The sequence below is a fragment of the Dendrobates tinctorius genome, unplaced genomic scaffold, assembly GCF_039654945.1.
Source record: "Dendrobates tinctorius isolate UK_male_01 unplaced genomic scaffold, ASM3965494v1 ptg000005l, whole genome shotgun sequence".
In the NCBI taxonomy this organism is placed as follows: domain Eukaryota; kingdom Metazoa; phylum Chordata; class Amphibia; order Anura; family Dendrobatidae; genus Dendrobates; species Dendrobates tinctorius.
Window position 1 is genome coordinate 26140571 of NW_027361673.1, and position 23123 is coordinate 26163693.

The following is a 23123-nucleotide window of genomic DNA, read 5'->3' on the forward strand; positions in this document are numbered from 1 at the left end:
ATTTTTTATATAAAATAGTTTTCATTGCATAAAACCGCCAAAACATAAAAAAACGACATAAATGAGGTATCGCTGTAACCGTACTGACCCGAAGAATAAAACCGCTTTATCAATTTTACCGCACGCGGAACGTTGTAAGCGCACCCCCCAAAAGAAATTCATGAAACGCTGGTTTTTGTTCATTCTGCGTTCCAAAAATCGGAATAAAAAGCGATCAAAAAATGTCACGTGCCCGAAAATGGTACCAATAAAAACGTCAACTCGTCCCGCAAAAAATAAGACCTCACATGACTCGGTGGGTCAAAATATGGAAAAATTATAGCTCTCAATATGTGGTAATGCAAAAACTATTTTTACAATAAAAAGCGTCTTTTAGCCTATGACAGCTGCCAAACATAAAAACCCGCTATAAATAGTAAATCAAAAATAATAAAATTAAAAGAAAATGTATTTACCGTATTTCCATTTTCCCATTAGGGTTAAGGCTAGGGTTAGAACTGAGATTAGGGTTAGGGGTGTGTTGGGGTTATGGTTGGAGTTATAATTGGGGGGTTTCCACTGTTTGGGCACATCAGGTGCTCTCCAAATGCAATATGGCGTCTCATCTCAATTCCAGCCAATTCTGCGTTGAAAAAGTCAAATGATGCTCCTTCCCTTCCAAGCTCTGCCATGCGCCCAAACAGTGTTTTACCCCCACAAATAGGGTATCAGCCTACTCAGGACAAATTGCAAAACAACTTTTGGGGTCCAATTTCTCCTGTTACCCTTAGGAAAATAAAAAATTGGGGGCAAAAATATCATTTTTGTGGAAAAAAATGATTTTTTTATTTTCACGCCTGGGCGTTATAAACTTCTGTGAATCACTTGGGGGTTCAAAGTGCTCACCACGCATCTAGATAAGTTCCGTGGGGTGTCTAGTTTCCAAAATGGGGTTACTTTTGGGGAGTTTCAATAGTTTAGGTACATCAGGGGCTCTCCAAACGCACATGACACCCGCAGACCATTCCATCAAAGTCTGCATTCCAAAATGTCACTTCTTCCCTTCCGAGCCCCGACGTGTGCCCATACAGTAGTTTTCTCCAACATATGAGGTATCAGCACACTCAGGACAAATTGGAACACAACTTTTGGGTTCCAATTTCTCCTGTTACCCTTGGGAAAATAAAAAAATTGGGGACTAATTGATCATGTTTGTGGGAAAAATAAGATTTTTTTATTTTCACGTCCGGGCATTATAACTTCTGTGAAGCACTGGGGGGGTTCACAGTTCTCACCACACATCTAGATAAGTTCCTTGGGGGGTCTAGTTTCCAAAATGGGGTCACATGTGGGGGGTTTCCACTGTTTAGGTACATCAGGGGCTCTCCAAACGCGACATGGCGTCCGATCTGAATTCCAGCCAATTTTGCATTGAAAAAGTCAAACGGCGCTCCTTCCCTTCTGAGCTCTGCCATGCGCCGAAACAGTGGTTTACCCCCACATGTTGGGTATCAGCGTACTCAGGACAAATTGCACAATAACTTTTGCAGTCCAATTTCTCCTGTTAACCTTGGTAAAATAAAAAAAATTGAACCTGAAGTGTTTTTTTTGTGAAAAAGTTAAATGTTCATATTTTTTTTTTAAATATTCAAAAAATTCCTGTGACGCACCTAAAGGGTTAATAAACTTCTTGAATGTGGTTTTGAGCACCTTAAGAGGTGCAGTTTTTAGAATGGTGTCACTTTTGGGTATTTTCTATCATATAGACCCCGCAAAGTGGCTTCAAATGTGATGTGGTCCGTAAAAATAAAATGGTGTTGCAAAAATGAGAAATCACTGGTCAAATTTTAACCCTTATAACTTCCTAACAAAAAAAAAAATTTTGGTTCCAAAATTGTGCTGATGTAAAGTAAACATGTGGGAAATGTTACTTATCAAGTTTTTTGTGTGCTGTATCTCTGTGATTTAAGGGCATAAAAATTCAAAGTTGGAAAATTGCGAAATTTTCAAAATTTTCGCCAAATTTGTTTTTTTCCCAAATAAACGCAAGTTATTTGAATGAAATTTTACCACTAACATGAAGTACAATATGTCACGAGAAAAGAATGTCAGAATCACCGGGATCCATGGAAGCATTTCAGAGTTATTACCTCATAAAAGGGACAGTTGTCAGAATTGTAAAAATTGGCCCGGTCATGAACGTGCAAACCACCCTTGGGGCTTAAGGGGTTTAACCTGTCCTTTTCTATTCCACAGCTGATGCTTCTTGTAAATGCATGATAGTAATGTATTTCCTTTCTTGCCACAGCACCTGGAGCAGCACCCTGCAACCTGTCCCTGGAGCGGTCCTTCATCGGACGACCTTGGACCGTCCCAGCCAAGAAGCATCTTGCAGGTCAGCAACACAGACAGCTGGTGACCAGGAAGCTGGTCAGTCAGGTGTTCCCCTGTCCCAGGTCTCTGCCACTGGTTATGCGGGCACTACCCGCCAGCGGCAGAGGGCCTTGGACAGGCCTGTCATGCCAGAGATCATGCACTTGAGAGAGGCCTTTCAGGCCAGCCTCAAGGCGCTGTCAGCCAGAGTGGATAGCGGTTTTTCCCTGATGGAACGCGGTTTTAACCACATGGAACACCGCTTCCACTCTGTCGACCAGCGCTTTGACCGTCTGGAGGCCGACCTCAACAGACCAGCGCACCATTTTTTCAGTAAAATTGAACAGGGCATGGCGGAACACCTTAGTTCTGAGCAACAGCTGAGTGTGTTACAGGCCTGCAACACTGCTTACTTACAGGCTATGCAGCAGAATCTGTATGTGCAGCAGTCAGTGGTGTCATTTCCAACAGTGCCACCACTGACTCACTACACCTCCCTACCGACTTCTGCTGCATACCACTGCACGGCCACCTGCATTCCAAGCCAAGTCGGACACCACTACACCACACCAAGTCCGAATGCTGCTGGACACTCCACCGCCACCACCACTATGGCAAGCGCTGCTCCTGTCTGGAGCACCACCACCGCACCACCTGCTTGGAGCACCGCTACCACAGAACCTGCTTGGGCCACCGACACCTATTCTCCTGTTCAGAGCACCGCCAACATTTCTCCGTCTAGGAGCACCGACACCACCACTCAACAGCATTCAAGGAGCACCACCACCACTCCTCATCAAAGGAGCACCGCCACCAATTCTGCTCTGAGCACCGACACGTATCCTCCTTCTAGGAGCACCGACACGACTTTGTCTCCTAGGATCACCGCCACTTCTTTGAGCACCGACATGAGTTTGTCTCCTTCTCAGATCACCTCCACCGCCGCCACTTCTAGGAGCACCGACACAACTTTGTCTCTTTCTAGGAGCACCGCCACTTCTAGGAGCACCGCCACCACCACCACAGAGCATCAGAGAGGTGACCCACATTCCATCTTTTACAGGTCAACACCACGGTCTACCAGCTCCAGGCGGTCGAGCAATGTAAGGCGGTCACACGGTGGAAGTGGGTCCAGGCAGGATACTCCTGCGCCAAAGAAAAAAAAAAAAAAAAAAAGACGTTGTTTGTCCATCCACGCTCTCCTCCTAATGTGTCTCAACCTGCCTCCATGTCCATCCCTGAGCTCCCTTCCCCCAGTACTTTTGTCGCCCCTTCTCATAGAACCCGTTCCTCAACTTCCAGCCGTTCCTCGTCTCTCCACACCCCCAAAGTATCCTTCCCCCAAACGTCATTCATAATAAAATAAATGTGCAATTCTGCTTTAAAAAAATATGGTTTGATTAACGTGTCTTTCGCCGCCTACACACACTGCGCCGTACACTTAGCGTTTTTGACACCAGATATCTCCATTACTGAGACATGTTTCTTGTGTCAGTCTTGGAGATATGTGGTGTCAAAAAAACAAATCTATATGACTTGTATTTTCACCACCAGTCTCTTCAGTCTTCAGTTTGGGTGCTCTCTAGCCATGACAAAATTATGTAGAACCACACAGGCCTTCACCACTTCATCCTCTGTTTCCAGTTTCAGATTAATGGCTGTGCCGAGAATGCGCCATCTGGATACAAGTATACCAAAGGCACACTCAACAGTTCTTCTGGCCCTGGTCAGCCTGTAATTAAAAATTCTTTTGGTGTGGTCCAAGTCCCGGCTGGAGTAGGGCTTGAGCAGGTTTTGGCACTTCTGGAATGCCTCATCCCCAACCATTACAAAGGGCTGAGGGGGACCTTCGGTGTGGGGAAGAGGCCGTGGCATGGGGAAATTGAACTGGTTGCCATACAATATCTGGCCCATGTCCGAGTTCTTAAATGCCTGGGAGTCATTCCCACGGCCAAATGCACCAATGTCCACTGCAATAAACATACAGTCTGCATCCGCAATGGCAATGAGTACACTAGAAAAGTACTTTTTATAGTTGTAGTACTCAGATCCAGTTCTTTTTGGCTTGATAATCCGGATGGGTTTCCCATCAACCGCTCCCAAACAGTTGGGGAAATTGCAGACTGTCCAGAATTTTTCGGTGATTTTCAACCACTTTTCTGCTGTGGGCAGGGGCATGAATTCTGGACAGAGAACGTTCCACAAAGCCCGGCAGGTGTCCGCTACAATTCCAGACAACGTGGATATTCCAATATGGTACCTGAAGTGGAGTGAAGAGAGGGTCTCTCCAGTAGCCAGGAATCTGGGAAACCAAGAAAATACAAAAATTAATATTTATGTATATGGATTTTTAAAACACCAAAAAAAAAAAAAATTCATAAAATACATCTGCAGCCTTTTGTTCACTACATGCCATAAAAAAAATACTGCAGCCTTTTGTTAACTACATGGCAGAACTATAATTCTGCCAGATTTGGAATAGTACATGTCACAACAAAGAAAATTATGCAGGCATTGGTTTTGCAATACTACGTACCGTAATGTGACCAGGAGCCGTTCCTCAGGAGTAATCGCACGACAGAGCTGTGTGTCCTGTCTCCGGATGGCTTCTTGGACACGACCAAGCAAATCGTTAAAGGTTTGTTGGGACATCCGTGTATAGTCTGTAAATTTCTCCAGGTTTGCCTGAAGCTCACTGTAGAGGGTGTGGTACGCTCCACGGCTCTCTCAGAGTTCAATAATGGGATGTATCCACAAACGCCGCCGCTACCGTCTTCGCTGCCTCTCTCTCTCCCTTTGTTGATGGCAAGCAACTGCATAAGCCTGAGCCATCCTGATGTCCAGATCCAAGTCAAAGTCAAAACTCTTCCAGCGCAGATCCATGTTTCACAAAGGAAAATGCAAGGAAATGTGAAGAATTCAGCTGTAAACAGGGTTAATATAAAGAATTCCCATAACACACGCCCACTGCTGACCCATTGGTGGAGTCTGTTGCAAGAATTTTTCAAGGATTTTTCTCCTGTGAAATGGGACACCTAGACTACCATTGCGCATAAAAAACGCAAACGCATGTAAAAACGCTTACAAACGCACAAAAAACGCTGCGATTATTTGTCGTAATGCGCACAATAATGCTACAAAAAAACGCAGCCTTTTACAAGCGTTTGCACGCGTTTTTGACATGCGTTTCATGTGCGCTCGATACGCTGCGCAAAAAGGCGCAAGTGTGAAACTAGCCTTAGCTAAACATTATACACAATAGCAATGCACCCAAAACTATACAGAAATGGCACAATGTCATCAGATTTCACATGTGCTCAAATTTAGCATTCACAGAAAAGCTCTGAAGGGGAGACATCAAGTCTGCATAATGCACACATCAGCGCTAGAAGCATTCCACCATTTAGTCAGAGATAATCTTGCTCTGATGATGATGAAACCTAGCCATCTCATTTGCCAGTGCATCATCTGAATGATCATAGAGTGTTTCAGTAATACATACATAGAATTGCATGTAAATATACATATTTATTACAGAAGCATAGCTTCCAGAGGTCAGGTGTCATTGACGTCTCTAAATACATTTTTACTCTTTAAAAATCAGCCCCATGCGGATATCTGCACGTGAGACGATGGTCAGAATGGAGCAATAAATGAATGGTTTGATCAATGGAAATCTTCAAGATCCCCCCTATGACAGCAGAGAGGGAAAAGTTCTACTGACAACATACACGCAGCACGGTAACGATGGACAGTCCGGCTCTTTTGGTGAACGGGATTCATTTGGCTCTGCTCACAAAATTGAGCCGACCTTTCATTTATTCCAAATGGATCCCTATTATATATATATATATATATATATATATATATATATATATATATATATATATATATATATATATATATATATATATATATATATATTCACAAGCAGCTAAATACAATATTTATAATAAAATCACTGCGGTACAGTTTTTTTCAAGCTGGGTGTGCAGGATTTCATTCTCATCAACAACCGAACACCAACAAATTACACCCAGTTCAAGCCATCCAGAAACTGCAACCAACGTTCACGGGATAATAAACCTATCAGGACACAGAGCATAGTGAAGGGGGTAATTCGGTGAGGGAGAGATTGATTACAACAGACCTCTCAATGATGGAGAAGGCAACACAAACAGGAGAAGCAGCAGTGCGGAGATGAGATCTGCTGCTTACTGATTTATTGCCCACACATCCAGGTTCCTGGTGAAGACCGTGAACACCTCCTGCGTTCTTGCCTCCAATAGCTATAGCTAGGACATGTAGCACGCCGAGGTCAGTACAAAAGAAGGGACTTTGGCAGCGGTATGCAAAATTGTGTGAATATACTGTAATATGCTGCAAAACCAGCGTGCAAGTAACTGGAGGCGCATGGCAGTGACGTCATGCACTCCTGTCACTTGCACGCCGACATCAGCTGCTGGCTTCAGAAGAGGACGTTGCGTGCCGAGGGAATGGACGGAAGGTGAGTACAATGTTTTGGGTTTCATTTCTACGCATTAAAGAACAGCAGCAGAACGGGGGACATATACCAGGACGGAGCCCAGGATAAGGGACATATACCACAGTGCGTGCGCTGGAGGGATTGATAAGTCTGCAGTCACAAAGAGTGACTGCAGACTTATTGATTTGGACTGGACAACCCCTTTAAATCTAAAAAAATCTAAATATATCAATGCCAAAAAGAAAAAAAAATAAATAAAAAAAGGAGGGTATCAGCCCCTTGATCCCTTCACGACATGCGCCATACATATATGGTGCATGTCGGGTCTCCCCCGTTGATGTGTGCTCCGGGGCTGAGCCTGCATCTTTTCTGGCACATGACAGCTGATTTGATCAGCTGACACGTGCCACTAACAGCTGCATGTGGAAATGTGATCCACCCGCCGCTGTTAACATGTTAAGTGCCACTGCCAATCTCTGACAGCAGCATTTAAAGGAAATATGTCACCCTTTTTTTGGCCAATGAGCTGCCGCAACTGACATCAGGGGCTTATCTACAGCATTCTGTAATGCTGTAGATAAGCCCCCCATGTAACCTGAAAGATAAGAAAAAAGAGTTAGATTATACTCACCCGCGCGGCTCTTAGATACCCGCTGTTTACATTGGATACCAGTTTGCTCGCTGGTAGATCTGTCTATGTGACAGCTCACCAGCGATCAGATAACTATGTCCCAGCGATCCCATCCATGTCGGATCATTGGTGGGATCGCTGGGACATTGATGTGTGTAACGGGGCCTTAACTCCTTTTTCTTATCTTTCAGGTTACATCGAAGGCTTATCTACAGCATTAGGCCGGTTTCACACATCCTGACATTTTCAGTACAGGAAAAAACGATACCGGAGATATCCGTGTCCGTGTGTAAATTTGTGACATTCATGTGGCATCCGAGTGCTATCCGTATGTCTGTGTGTACCATCCGTGTATTGAAAAAATTTGTTCCAATGTTAACCCTATGACTTCAAAAACGCACACGGACACCATCCGTGTGCGGTACGTGTTTACACGGACCCATTGACTTATATGAGTCCGTGTGATCCGTGGTGTTGCACAAAAACGGACATGTCAGCGTATTTTGCACACGGACACACGGTCCGTGAAAACACGCTGATATGTGCATAGACCCATTCATTAGAATGAGTCTACTGTGTCAATGTCTCCGGTACGTGAGAAACTACACTACACGTACCGGAGCCACTGACGTGTGAAATTGCCCTTACAGAATGCTGTAGATAAGCCCCTGATGTCAGTGGCGGCAGCTCATAGGCCAAAAAAAGGGTGACAGATTCCCTTTACCATGCACACGCTGGGAGTGCATCACAAACTACTCCCATCACATGATAGCGGGGCACAGATCAATGGCATGACAACAGGGGGTCTGCAGGAGACCCATGTGGTGGTCATTGCTGGCATTCTATGAGCATTTCTGCTACACAGAGCAGGGCCTGCTCTGTGTAGCACAAGCGATCAGACGATTGAAGCTTCAAGTCTCCAATGGAGAACATTGAAGCATATAAACAGTGAGGGAAAAAAAAAAAAAAAAAAAGGTTTCTAAAAATATATATAAAAATTTTTTTTAAAAATATAAAAGTTCAAATCATCCCCCTTTTGCCCCATTCAAAATATTAAAAAAAAAACAAAAAAAAAAAAACACATACATGGATTTGGTAAAATCCGCGTTCATAAATGCCCAATCTATAAAAATATAAAAATAATCAGATTGGTAGACAGCATAACGAGAAAAAATTTAAAAATGCCAGAATCCTTTTTTTTGGGGTGCCACAACATTGCAATAAAATACAATAACAGGCTATCAAAACATTGCATCTACCCCAAAGTGATATCGATAAAAACATCAGCTCGGCACACAAAAAATAAGCCATCACCCAGTCCCAGATCACAAAAATGGAGATGCCATGGGTCTTGGAAATTTGGGAATTTTTTTTTCCACCACTTAAATGAAAAAGAACCTATACATGTTTGGTATCTACAAACTCGTAATGACCTGGAGAATCATAATGGCAGGTCCGTTTTAGAATTTGGTGAACATGGCAAAAAAAAGAAAAAAGACAATTGTGTAATTGCACTTTTTTTTGCCCGTTTTCCAGTACATTATATGGTAAAATCAATGGTGTAGTTCAGAAGTACAACTAGTCCTGCAAAAATCAAGCCTTCACTCGGACATATTGACGGAAAAATAAAAAAGTTATGGCTCTGGGAAGAAGGGGAGCGAAAAACAAATGCAAAAACGGAAAAGGTCTCAGGAGTGACGGGGTTAAATGTTAGTAACAAGATAATTATAGAAAACAAAGAAACAGGGAGTTATGTGATAAACTCACAGCAAAATTCTTTTCTCCGAGACGCTCATTGGGGGACACAGATACTGTGGGTGTATGCTTCTGCCGCTTGGAGGCTGACACTAAGTGGAAAAAAAAAAGAGGTTAGCTCCTGCTCCACCATATACACCCTCGCCCCTATTGCGGGCGGAAATCAGTTTGGTGCCAAAGCAGTAGGAAGACAACAAAATCAGCCTTAATAAAGGTACAACATGTCCAGAAAAAAAGACCACCCTTATATCACATAAATAAATGCGTATAAATTAAACAAAATAGAAGCCAACTTGGCTAATAGGGTGGGTGCTGTGTCCCCCAGTGAGCGTCTAGGAGAAAAGGATTTTACGGTGAGTTTATCACAAAAATCCCTGTTTCTCCTTCGCCTCATTGGGGGACACAGATACTGTGGGACGTCCTAAAGCAGTCCCTGGGTGGGAGATTGACTCACCGATCCAAGCTACATGCACCTCTTGTTTAAAGGTGCGCCACCGCTGCTCGGAGAATCCTTCTACCCAGGCTCGCATCCGCTGAGGCCTGAGTATGGATATTATGTTTGGCAAATGTGTGCAGGCTGGACCAGGTTGCTGCCTTGCAAACCTGTTCCATCGAAGCCTGGTGCCAAAGCGCCCAAGAGGCGCCCACTGCCCGAGTAGAGTGCGCTCTGATCCCTGCTGGAATCGGCGTGCCTCTAAAGCGGTTGGACTCCTGAATAGTCAAACGAATCCATTTGGCTATGGTCGATTTCGAGGCTGCAAGTCCCTTCCTGTGCCCTTCGGGGAGCTAGAACAGCGTGTCCGTCTGACGAAAGGGTGCCGTCCTCGACACGTACTTCCGGAGGGCTCTTACCAGGTCTAACGTGTGAAGAGCCTTTTCCACACGGTGACCCAGTGCTGAACAAAATGAAGGCAAGACAACATCCTCATTAATGTGAAATGAGGACACGACTTTCAGCGGAAAAGGAGGGACTGGTCTGAGCACCACCTTATCCTTATGGAAGGTGAGGAACGGAGCTCGGCAGGATAGGGCACCAGCTCTGAAACCCGCCTGATAGAAGTGATGGCCACTAGGAATACCACTTTCCAGGAAAGGTACCTCAAAGAGACATCCTGAAGTGGTTCAAATGGAGCTTCCTGCAGAACACTTAGGACCAGGTTAAGGTCCCAGGCGTCCATAGGCGCCTTATAGGGAGGTACCAAGTGGGAGACTCCCTGGATGAAAGTCTTAACCTGCAAATTGGTTGCAATTCTGTGCTGGAACAGGACGGATAAGGCCGATATTTGTCTCCTGAGGGAACTTGGGGCCAAGCCCGAGTGTAGGCCCGACTGTAGAAAGGCCAAGATGTTGGGAATCAAGAATCTCAGTGAAGAAACACTCCGGCCTCGACACCAAGCAAAGAACACCTTCCAGGTGAGGTGGTAAATTCGTGCTGAAGCAGGCTTCTGGGCATTAACCATTGTAGCGACCACCTTGCTCCCAAACCCTGCCTGGGTTAGAACCCAAGATTCAACGGCCATGCCTTCAAACACAGGGCCCCTGACTTCGGGTGGCAAATCGGCCCTTGAGAAAGTAGATCTGGGCGCTCTGGCAGTCGCCAAGGAACGTCGGCGAGCAGCTGCATTAGATCTGCGTACCACGCTCGCCAGGGCCAGCAGAATCGCCGGAACCCCTTCCGTCTTGATCTTTTTGATGACTCTCGGGAGTAGTGGCAGTGGGGGAAATAGATATGGGAGGCGGAACTGGTTCCATGGCAGAACCAACGCATCCACAGCGATTGTTTGCGGGTCCCTGGCCCGAGCGACATATGTGGGCACCTTGGCGTTCACTCTGGACACCATCAGGTCCACATCCGGAGTTCCCCACAGTTGACAAAACTGCTGGAAGACCTCGGGATGTAGTGACCACTCTCCGGACACAAGACACTGCCGGCTGAGAAAGTCTGCCGCCCAGTTTTTCACGCCCGGGATGTGGACTGCCGAAATCACCGAGTGGTTTACTTCGGCCCACTGAAGAACGTGCCCCACCTCACGCATGGTTTCTCTGCTGTGGGTGCCCCCTTGATGGATTTATGTAAGCCACCACCGTGGCGTTGTCCAATTGGATCTGGAGGGGGCGGCCTGCTAAGTAGTGATGAAACTGCTGCAGAGCCAACCAAATTGCTCGTATCTCCAATAAGTTGATCAGGAGGTGTGCCTCCTGTGGTGACCACCGTCCCTGGGTCATATGGTGGCAAAACACCGCTCCCCAGCCGAGGAGACTGGCATTGGTTGTTATCACCAACCAATGGTCTGGGGGGGGAAGGGTTCCCCTGGGTCAGAGAGGAACTGGTTATCCACCATCCGAGCGACTGCCTGACTTGAGAGGACAGTCGGCACCGCCGATCGAGCGTGAAATGATTCTTCTCCCAGGCTGACAAGAGAGCGTGCTGCAGGGGCAAAAATGGAACTGGGCGAACGGTATTGCTTCCATTGCAGACACCATTCTTCCTAGAATCCTCATCCCGAAACGAATGGTATGATGGACTGGTTGGCGAAGAGTCCGAACTCCCTGCTGGAGAGTTAGGGCTTTTTCCTGAGGGAGAATCACCAACCCTCGGCAAGTGTCGAAGACCATTCCTAAGAAGGAAATCCTCTGAGCTGGCAGAAGGGATGACTTCTTCGCATTGACCAACCACCCTAAGCGGGCAAGGGTATCTAGAATTATATTGACATTTCCTTCGCATGCCCGTCTTGAAGGGCCCTTGACCAATAGGTCGTCCAAGTAAGGCAAGACTACTATGCCTCGAGAATGCAATATGGCCATGACAACTGCCATAATCTTTGTGAACACTCTGGGAGCCGTGGCTAACCCGAAAGGTAGCGCCACAAACTGAAAATGTTGACCGTTGATGGCGAAATGCAGGAACCTTTGATGAAGAGGAAAGATGGGAATATGCAGATATGCGTCCTGGATGTCGACCGAGGTCAAGTATTCTCCCTGTTCCATGGCCGATATGACTGAACAGAGAGACTCCATCCGGAAATGTCTGACCCTGATGAATTTGTTCAGAAGTTTGAGGTCCAAAACAGGTCTGAAAGACCAGTCCTTTTTGGGAACCGCAAACAGGTTGGAATAGAAGCCCTGAGCCCTTTCGTGCTCTGGTACGGGAACAATGACCCCGATGCGCTGGAGTGATTCGATGGCTACCAACAGAGCTCTTGCCTGGGTATCCACCCTGGGAAGGCGGGAAAGAAAAAAATATTTTGGAGGGTTTCTGACAAACTATTTTTTAACCCGAGGCCACCAACTCCTTTACCCATGCGTCATCTGCGACACTGAACCAGACGTGGCGAAACCAGAGTAGTCGGCCGCCCATCTTGCTGGTGTCGTCTGGTAAACACCTCGAGTCATTTGGCTGACGATCTTTTGGCTCTGGATCCCCTCAATCTGGGCTGCTGAGTACGCATTCTCCCCAATGAGTTGGTTCTATATATGAGACCTGCCGCTCCCTATCCTGGATGGGGCGGCCTGAAACGGTGGAATTGGCCGCTGTGGTCCACCCGGGGTTGCGAAAGGCCCGAAAACGTGCCTGAAAAGGGTGGTGAAAAGGTGGTTTGACCTTTTGCTGAGGGAGAAAACCGCTCTTTCCTCCTGTGGAGTCGGAGATAAGTTGATCTAACTTCTCCCCAAATAGACGGCCGCACTGATAGGGCAGGAAAGTCAAGGAATCGGCCCGCCATGTCCTTAACTACTGAGCTCTTCTGATAGAAATTACGTTAGCGGCAGCAAGTGCCGAGCAATTGGCCACATCCAAAGATGCATTGATTACGTAGTCTCCAGCCATCGCGATCTGACTCGCGATCGCCGATATCTCTGCAGGTAGCTCTTGCTCCTGCGCGACCTAGTTTAAGGATTCTGACCATGAGATCATGGCCTTGGCTACCCAAGTTGCTGCGAACGAGGGAGAGAGCGCTGATCCTGACGAGATTCCGTCCATTTTTACGGAAGTCTGGGGCAAATGGATACCTTGCTTCGAGTGCCTTTTGACCCGAGAACTGACTGTCTGGTCGTTCCCTGTGTTGCTGCGCTATGTCCTCAAACTCAGGGTGAGAGGAAAAAATTCTGTGCGGCCGCTTCACTCGTTTAAACGCCACCTTATGCCCTGTAGCCGCAGCGGGATTATCCTCAATCCCCAAGGTCTGATTAACAGCTTCTATGAGGCTGTCCACTGTCTCACATAACCTTGGAGCATCCAGGTCAAGGGGCTCATCTGAGTCGAAATCTGAGGTCTGCTCGCTATCAACCACTGGCGACGGGGAGCGAGAAGCAGAACTTACGGATGCCAAAGCACTGGATGGACTGGGCGACACTGCGTGGATTCTCTTCCCCCGGGTCTGCCTGGAATTAGAGCGGCCCCTGCAGGCCGAAGGCTCTAGTGAGGTGGAGGTTCCCTCTAAGGCCGGCGAGCCACTGTCCCTGCCCCTATCTGGGGCCTGAAGGGACTTGATTGCCCTCGTAAGCGACGCCGTGGACTGTGACAGTGATAGGGCCCACTCCGGGGGGTTCGGGACCTCGTTCGCAGTCACAGGGGAGGGCTCCTGGGCGCATTCGGACTCGCAGGCTTCGCATAATCGCTTGCTCTGTGCCCGCGGAAACGCAGCCCGACAAGAGATGCATGCAGCGTAAAAAAAAAAAAAAATGTGCGTCTTTGCTTTTTCGGACATGCTGTATCTGTCCGCTGCTGGGGAGGGGGGGATGAGGTAGCATCTCGTTTTCCCTGTAGCGTGGCCTCTCAGGCAGCACTTACCCCAGTCCTGTGCCCCCACGTTCCTGGACGCCTCCACACCAAAATCGCGCGCCACCAGCTGTGGGGCGGGCCGCCAGCATATAAACCGCTCCAGGGGCGGTACTTCCGGCTCTGCAGCCTAGCCGCGCTCCAAAGCCGGGGACTAAATTATCCACCGCCGCCCAGGCCTGGGGGGTGGGCCGCCGGAAGTGACTCGCGGCCCGGAGGCGGAACTTCCGGCACCGCGCTCTCTATCTGCAGCCACGCTTAGCCAAGAATGGCTGGTGGCATCCGCCGGCTAAGGGCTCCAGCCCCGGATCTTCGCCACAGGAGCCCTCCCAGGCCCTCTCCTCACTGACGACCCTCTTCGGCTTCCCAGCTCAGGTATGTGAGGGGGCCTTGAAAAATAGGACAGTGCAGGCACCCTAGCTCCATCTAACCCCTTTAGGGGGTGAGGAGAGGGACCGTCCGCCGCCTTGCAGCACCGCAGTCTAAGCATTGGTGGAGCAGTAGGGGGCCGCACGGACTAGTCTTGGGCCTCTTTACAGCCCATGGTTTCAATACCTAGGGGTGGTCAGGGCTAAGTCCGGCATCGTGTCCCACGTTGCGGGAGAGGATACGTGGAGGGACACTCACACGTGCTCGCCCGTTGTTGGTTTGGGGAAATCGGACCCTTTCAATAGGATCTGTTGCCCCTGTCTCATCTTCATGGAAAAAGTCTGGAGCAAAAAAACAGACGTGTGCCTCCATGGACACTAAGCAAAAAACTGATTTCCGCCCGCAATAGGGGCGAGGGTGTATACGGCAGAGGAGGAGCTAACCTCTTTTTTTTCCACTTAGTGTCAGCCTCCAAGCGGCAGAAGCATACACCCACAGTATCTGTGTCCCCCAATGAGGCGAAGGAGAAAAGGCCAAGATATTAAACAGGCACTTTTCATCCAGGGATCATTCAACAAGGCAAAAATCAAAGTTCACCACCTGATATAAGTTGCTTAACACAAGAATAAGGACGCCTGTGTCTGAGCAAATTAAACATTGACAAATCCCATGGCCCAGATGATATTCATTCATGGATACTGAGGGAACTGAGCTCAGTAACTGACAGACCGTTATATCCCATCTTCTTAGACTCTCATTAACAGGGTTGGTGCCTCTGGATTGGAGGATGACTTATGTGGTACTGACCGTTAGGGTGTGTGCACACGTTGCAGATTCTGCTGCGGAATTTTCCATGTGGATTTTGCAAAATCCGCAGGTCAAAAGACCTGCGGTTTATCTGCGGATTAGCCTGCGGTTTAGCCCTGCGGTTTGACACCTCTACAATGGAGCAGGTGTGAAACCGCTGCGGATTCCACACAAAGAAGTGACATGCTGCGGTTTTGAAACTGCAGCAAATTCGCGCGGAAAATTCTGCACCGTGTGCACTGCAGTTTTTGTTTTCCATTGAAAATAAAGGTACTGTACACCGCAGCAAGTTTTTGCTGCGAATCCGCACGGCCAAATCCGCTGCGGATCCGCAGCAGAATTCGCAACGTGTGCATGTAGTGTCGGTGGTGGGGTGCTGAGCTGGGGGGTGGTCCTACTTTTATACCGCGCAGAGATGACAACAGAGACACGATGGAGGCAGATTCTGGGTGCAACAGGTCCAAGTTTATTTCTTCACTTGCCGTCCGACTGACGGCACACCTCGCGGCCCTCCGTTTCCAGAGCCGCTTCTCACACCGTACACTGGAGACGTGTCTGCACACACCGTCCCCTCCTTTACTGTCGACGCTCCTGACAGTTCCGTCACTGTGGCCGCCTTAGGCCCATTAACCAACAGCGCTTCTACTGCTCAGTCGTCGTGTCACATACGGTGTCTTACACCCAGTACCTCGTCTCAACTGCGGTCCTTTCCTGTCAGGACCACCCCCCTGACGTCCTCTCTCCTCAGTCCCCCTGGTCTGGATTCTCCTCAGAGTGCACAGACTGTCGTAGTCCTCCTGTCACTTGAGCTCCCCCTGGGGACTGGAATCTTCTGGAACCCTCCCTCAGAATTTATAGCTCACCCGGTTCCTTGAAACTGTCACTCCAACTGTCACCTCGCCCCCCATGACCAACGGTTTCTAAAGCCCTAAGCTGCTGTAAAGTCCTTTGCTCAAACTCCACCCTGCCATCTAATGGTCATCCCAAGGTACTGCACGTCCACTACACTTTCCTAGTTGTTTCCCCACCGTAATCACTGACTCCTACCTACACTGTGCAAACCTATCTTTCTTCACTCTGACTAGTCCGTCCGTCCGTCAGGTCACCTTCCCTACATGCACACACCCTTAAGAAAGAATAGAAGGTGGATCCAGGTAACTACTGTTTGGCGAGTCTGATGTCAGTGCAAAGTTTTTGAGGGCATTATAAGCGATGACCTGCAAATATACATTGTAGATAATATAATAACTAACAACCAGCATGGATTCATGAAAGATAAGTCATGTCTAACCAACACGTTGAGTTTCTATGAGGAGATAAGTGCAAGTCTGATTGTTGGTAATGCGGCTGATGAAATTTATCTGGACTTCGCAAAGGCATTTGATACTGTACCACATAACAGCCTTATACTGAAGCTCCAGAAACAAGGACCGAGGGAAATTATATGCAGATGGGTAAGGAATTGGCTAAAAGAAAAAGCGTGATTTGCCTACCCGGACAAAAATGAATAAAAAGTAATCAAAAGGTTATATGTACTCCAAAATGGTACCAAATAAAAACTATAATAAAGCTAGCTATTTTGCTTTAAATTATTGTATTGTTAAAGTTGTTACTTATGCCTTGTGTTTTGAAACTGTTAAACTGTAAAGCGCTGCGGAATATGCTGGCGCTATATAAATAAAGATGATTATTATTGTTATTATTATTAGCCCTCACTTAGCTTAATCAGTGAAATAAAAAAAAAAATTGGGTTTAAGAAATTTGCAAAATGATCGAAATCTGTCTAAAAACAAATTCTACCAAAAAATATATTTTCTGTTTTTTATGGTATGTGTAAAATTAAAATGAGATTTCTTCCCACAAAAAAAAAAAAAGCTCTCATATGGCTAGGACATTGTAAAAATAAAAATATTATGGCTCTTGGAAGACGGCTGAAAAAATAAAAAAGGCAAAAAAAGAAAACTGTCCATAGAGAGAAAGGGATAAAGAGAGAAGTACTGAACCAATCCATTGGTAATTTTCTAAGAAAAGGAATTATGCAGATTCAATCACGAGTGATGCACAGAAGAAAACAATTCACATGGTTTGACACTACTCTTACTGACATTATTCTTGCAAAACATCCAATGGGAATATAATTAGAATAGTCTACTTTGAAGAGAAACACATCTCTACTAAGTATCCCAGCACAGACGGGTCTTGATAGCTAAAGTCTCCTTCATGCCATAAAACTAAGCTCCAGCCCACAACATGCACATAAATCAAGCAGTAAAACATTTCAGCAGCACATCACAAGCATCCGCTCTCCACTTGTGAGCCCTAGCTTATTTGGAGCAGTTTTCCTTTCATCCTGCACAGGAAGGTAGAGTCATTAAACTGATTATTCAGTGATGAGATCAGAACACCCAGAGGTTGATAATGTAGTCAGGCAAAATCACATATTGCCAAGCTGTAAGTATATAAAGCATTGGCGGCAAGGCTGATCAAAAGATCTGGACAAAGCAATCATTTTCTCAGATCAGTAAGAGGCGGAAGTAGTGTCAGAACCCATGAAATATTTCTATCCCAATACCATATATTGTGACCCGCGGATCCGTCAGCTGCTCTAATATTCCGGACTTTGTAAATACTTGCACTCCCCATAAGATGCAGATCTATAGCATATTATCTTACAATTCTACACTGCGCCGTTCTCTGTTGTGCATTATGAAAATGTATGAATTAACAGACAATAATCCATTCCCCTCAGTGAGGTGGGCCCCAACAATAATTGGATAGTTAAGGGTGGAGCAACAGTAGTTATGAATAGGTCTGACTACATGAAAGAGGTTTACCGCCAACTTAACGACACCACGGTCTACACTAAGTTAGAGAAAGAGCCCTTACAAGAAACAAGGGAAATGATCAAGGGAGTTCTAACTGAATTTTGCTACCGCAAAATAATCGATGCCCAAACAGTAGATTTTCTAACGAATGTACACCCTACCATTCCTGTTTTTTACATTTTACCAAAGGTCCACAAGAGTTTAGAGAACCCCCCAGGACGCCCAATAGTCGCATCCACGGATTCCATTTTGTCCCCTTTATCAATTTTCATTGAGAAAGTCCTGACTCCTCTTATTAAAGATACGCCGTCCTTTATCCTTGATACAGGAGATTTTCTCTGGATAATTCGTGAATTGGGTCCTATACCAACTGAGGCAATATTGGTTTCTTTTGATGTGAAGGTCCTTTACACCTCCATTTCACACGATAAAGGCATAGAGTGTGTCCATAGCTTACTAACTGATGCTAACACACATAGAGGGATAACGGATTTAATTTTACGCCTCCTTAGAATTGTCCTGACACGTAATTACTTTATGTTTGAGGAAAATTTTTATCTACAGACAAGGGGTATGGCCATGGGATCCAACATGGCGACTCCCTACGCCAATGGTTATATGGCTAAATTTAAGGAAGAAGTAGTTTACACGAACATACTTTTTCAAACACATTACCTCTTATGGAAACGTTATATTGATGACGTATTTTGCATTTGGACGGGTTCCCATGACACCTAGGACGAATTTTTCAATAGACTTAACACATCTTGGACAGGCCTCACTTTCACCATTACTAGTAGTCAGCAACAGGTCAGTTTTCTAGATACGATGATCATGAAAGATGATGAGGGCAATCTCAGCTCTGATCTTTATACTAAGGCCACTGACCGCAACAGCCTCCTCCATTTCTCTAGCTTACATCCACCGGCCATTAAGCGAGCTATTCCAAGATCTCAATTTAAAAGGGTCCAGAGGATTGTCTCTGACCCTGGGAAACGCCAATTATGTTTACAACGAATGGAGTCTAAATTTAAGGAGCGTGGCTATCCTCAAACCATACTGACAGAGGCACTGAATCCACGGGGTATCACTCGTACTAATGTCGTCTCACGGGTACCATTCGTCCACACTTACCACCCGTATGTTAACATATTACACAAAACCATAAGGAGACACTGGAATTTATTGTCCACTGCTCACCCGGATATTCCAGAGTTTCGTAATCCATTTCTTCCCTGCTACAAAAGACCCAATAATATACGAGACTCTCTTATTAGAGCTGACATTGGCCCTAGACAGAGGATTTCCACACAGAGATTCCTACAAAATCCCTGTATGGGCACGTACCCTTGCCTGCATTGTCATCAATGCAATAATATACAGAAAGGCGATGCATTTTTTCACCCACATTCAGGTAGAAAATACGCTATCAAAGATTATTCCACATGCGACACCAGTTATGTCGTTTATCTCATTAAATGTCCCTGGGGGCTCCTTTATGTAGGTGAAACGACCCAGGCCATCCGTGACAGAATAAGTAAACATAAATCTACCATTAGATGTAAGAACCTACTCCTTCCGTTACCTCATCATTTTCACAGTAAAGGACATAGCATCTCCCAATTAAAATTCCAAGTCATTGAACATGTCCCAGTCCCCAGACGTGGTGCAGACCGTATCAGGATATTGAAACGACGAGAATCCTATTGGATCCATGAGCTACAAACTCTGGCTCCTAAGGGACTTAACAGGGAATACGATTTATTGTCCATTATGTGAAATATTACACAATTAATGGCTGTGATATCGCCATCATAGACATAATAATAATATTGGTAATTTTGTGTTATTACAAAAGAGGTTATATCAATATGTAGGTACTGTTAAATATGGGGGGCGTGGCCTAGCGCGGATGTGAGTGGACGCTAGGTAGAAGAGCTCCGCCGTCAGATCTATGAATTATCCTTAAACAGGCCGTTTTAGCACTGACCTGGACATATCTATTGGCACAGTGAGTGCCCAAGAGTCGGGAGGAGACGCCGTGAGTGCAGAGGAGCGCCGAGATGGGGAGGAGGAGGCAGAAAGATATCGGGGAGGACGGCAGCGTGACTGCACAAGATGGCGCCGGGAAAGTGGAGGAGGCGCGGAGACAGTCTGATAGCTTTGATAAACGGTCACGGATCCTCCAGAAGTTGCAGCGCTTTGCAAGAGAGGAGGAGGGGGACACTGAAGAAGGTATAGTGCTGGAAGGAGAGGGGGTGAGCGGTGAAACCGCGGGAGAGGCCGATAGCAGGAGAAGAAAGGGAGGGGAAATCGCTGGCCCTGAGTGTGTGTCTGAGGAGGAAGACAGTGGAGCTGATGAGACTCCTGAGAGAGAGCCAACCTTGAAAGATGTCTTCATGGTGGTGTCGTTCTGCAAGAGGACACTGACTAAGTTGAATAGCCGGGTTGATAAGATTAAAGAAGAAATCACTGGCATTAAAGAGGCACTGAACAAGGCAGATATCAGGATGGGTGCTGTGGAAGAGAGAGTGAGCAGCACTGAGGACTCTGTAAACAAAATGCAGAGGACTCAATCCCAGCATGCTCAAAAGATATCAGCAGTGCATTTGAAGCAGGATGATTTGGAAAATAGATCAAGGAGGAACAATCTCAGATTTGTGGGTTTTCCGGAAATGGTAGAGGGCAGCGACCCCACCGACTTTATTGAGCAATGGATCTTATCCAAAATCGGCAGAGATACGCTTTCCAGAGTTTTTGCGGTGGAGAGAGCACACCGTGTCCCCCTACGGCCCCTCCCACCGGGTAGCGCTCCTCGTACTATGCTGGCCAGGATACTGAATTGTAGAGACAGAGAGACTATCCTCCGGGAAGCCAGGAAGTTGCAGGATCTTATGTTTAATGGAAGTCGTGTTGAAATATATCCGGACTATTCAGCAGAGGTCCAGAAAATGCGGATGAAATTCGGCGAGGTCAAGAGAGAAATGAGAGCGCTGGGAGTGAAGTACTCTATGATGTATCCTGCTAAACTAAGAGTAGCAGCGTTGGGGTCTGTCCAGTTTTTTCCGTCCCCAGAAGAAGCAGTCAAATGGATGGAGAACAATCGTTCTAAGTTGGGAGTAGTGAGAGACGGTGAAGGATGAAGTAGAGACTCTCGGATATATTTCCTTTCCTTTCTTTTTTTTGGATGTTGTGCTCCGAGGCACCTGGTTTTTCAAAAACTTTTTTGGGGGCGTTGATCCCCGGGTGGTTTTTTGATGACTATTGCAATATCCTTGTTAGAAAATGTTATGTGGCCTGATTGGTAATGAGAATTGTTTTTGTTTTCTGATGGTGGGAGTGTAGGACGCCAAACAAGGGAGACTCAGTGGCTTTATATGGGTGTGAAGCAATTGGGTGCTGGCTGTATTCTCTCTCGTTGAAAGGAGAGAATCAGCTAGATTGGGTTGGAGGGGATGGGGGGGGGGAGGGGAGGGGGACAGGGGTGGGTTGGTTACGGGGGAGTTCGCATACTGCAATATAATATAGTGACCACAGAAGTCCGGTTATCTTTTAATTTTTTAGGACATAATGAGTGGTGATGTTAAAATTCTAAGTTGGAACGTACGGGGAATGTCAGATCCAAATAAAAGAGCGGCAGTTATGGCAGAAATTAGAAAGCATAACCCAGATATCGCATGTATATTAGAAACTCATTTGATTAAAGGAAAGGAAAATTGGTTAGAGAAAAAGTGGGTCACTCGGGCCTATCACTCTATGTATTCGGCTTACGCAAGGGGCGTATCTGTACTAATACACTCTCACACTCATTATGAAGAAATTGACACTTATATAGATAAGGACGGTCAGTTTGTTTCTCTGCATTGTCGAATTTCTGGAATATGCATAATTGTGGTGGCCCTCTATATTCCACCCCCATATTCGAAAAAGAAACTACAGGAGATTTTTGAGTGGATTGGGGGGAGAGGGGATTGCCCAGTGCTAATATTAGGGGACGTCAATAATGTTATGAATGAGTATTGGGACCGGGCGGGCAGTGAGGGAAATTGCCCTAGGAAAGATAGGATGACCCCATTTGGGACATATGTTAGTGAAATGGATATGATAGACCTATGGAGAGTACGCAATGAGGGGAAGAAATGCTTTTCGTGTTATTCGACTTCGTATCATACTCTATCACGCATAGATTTGGCACTGGGTAATAGGGGCATGGACAGATTGGTTGGAACAGTGGAATACTTACAGAGACTTATCTCCGATCACAGGGCAGTTGAGGTTAGTCTGAGATTGGGAGTGGGGACAAAGAGGAGAGTAGGAGGGACGATTCATCCGGAATGGCTCAAATGCTTAAACATGGGAACTATTAGGAATGATATTGCTGAGTTCTTTCAGTTAAAAGAAGGCACTGCAGATCCACTCATAGTATGGGATGCTATGAAAGCTTATCTGCGGGGTTTATTCATACGAGATATCTCGAGGCAGAAGACACGAACGAGGCAGGTAAACCAAGAGGCTGCTGAGAGACTCAGCAGGGCAGAGGAAGAGATGATAGTTAGTCCCAATGCCGACACCCAGAAAGCATTAAAAGAAGCACAAGAAGAAGTAAATAAGTTATATTTACAAGGGATAAATAAGAAAAGGGCATTCCAAAAGGCACTGTTCTATGAAGAGGGAGAAAAGGTGGGACACTTATTATCAGTGATTACTGCTGCGCAGAAAAAAACCATCACAAATATACAAAATTGTCACTAAAGATGGGGCAGTTCATAGGGATACCATCGGGATATTGGATTGTTTTAAGGAATATTATGTAGAATTGTATACCTCGGAATTGAGGGCCTCGGACTTGGAGTTGGATAAATAGGTACAAGGGATAGAGTTACCTAGGTTAGATGATTCTGATAAACAAAATTTGGAAGCATTATTCACTGTAGAAGAGGTAGAGAAGGCTATCCTATCATTATCAAATGACAGGTCACCTGGATCTGACGGGATACCGGGAGAAATGTATAAAGATTTAATAGAAATTGTAGCGCCTAAGTTTAAGCATGTACTTGAGGTGGCAGCTGAGAAGGGGGTATTGCCAAGCTCTATGAGGGAGGCTGTAATCGTGGTGATTCC

The 23123-nt window shown here is 46.2% G+C and overlaps 1 protein-coding gene across 3 annotated transcripts in view; it reads right to left on the bottom strand.

Annotated features, from left to right (window-relative positions):
* The window catches only part of TCAIM (T cell activation inhibitor, mitochondrial), a 96395-nt gene that overhangs the window by 17248 nt on the left and 56024 nt on the right, over positions 1-23123 (bottom strand). The window contains exon 8 of one of the 3 annotated variants that reach the window (XM_073568882.1): positions 9237-9316. The exons of the other annotated variants lie outside the window; for them this stretch is intronic. Coding sequence (XP_073424983.1) covers positions 9237-9316 — 80 coding nt within the window. The remainder of the gene's footprint in view (positions 1-9236; positions 9317-23123) is intronic. 3 annotated transcript variants of the gene reach the window in all.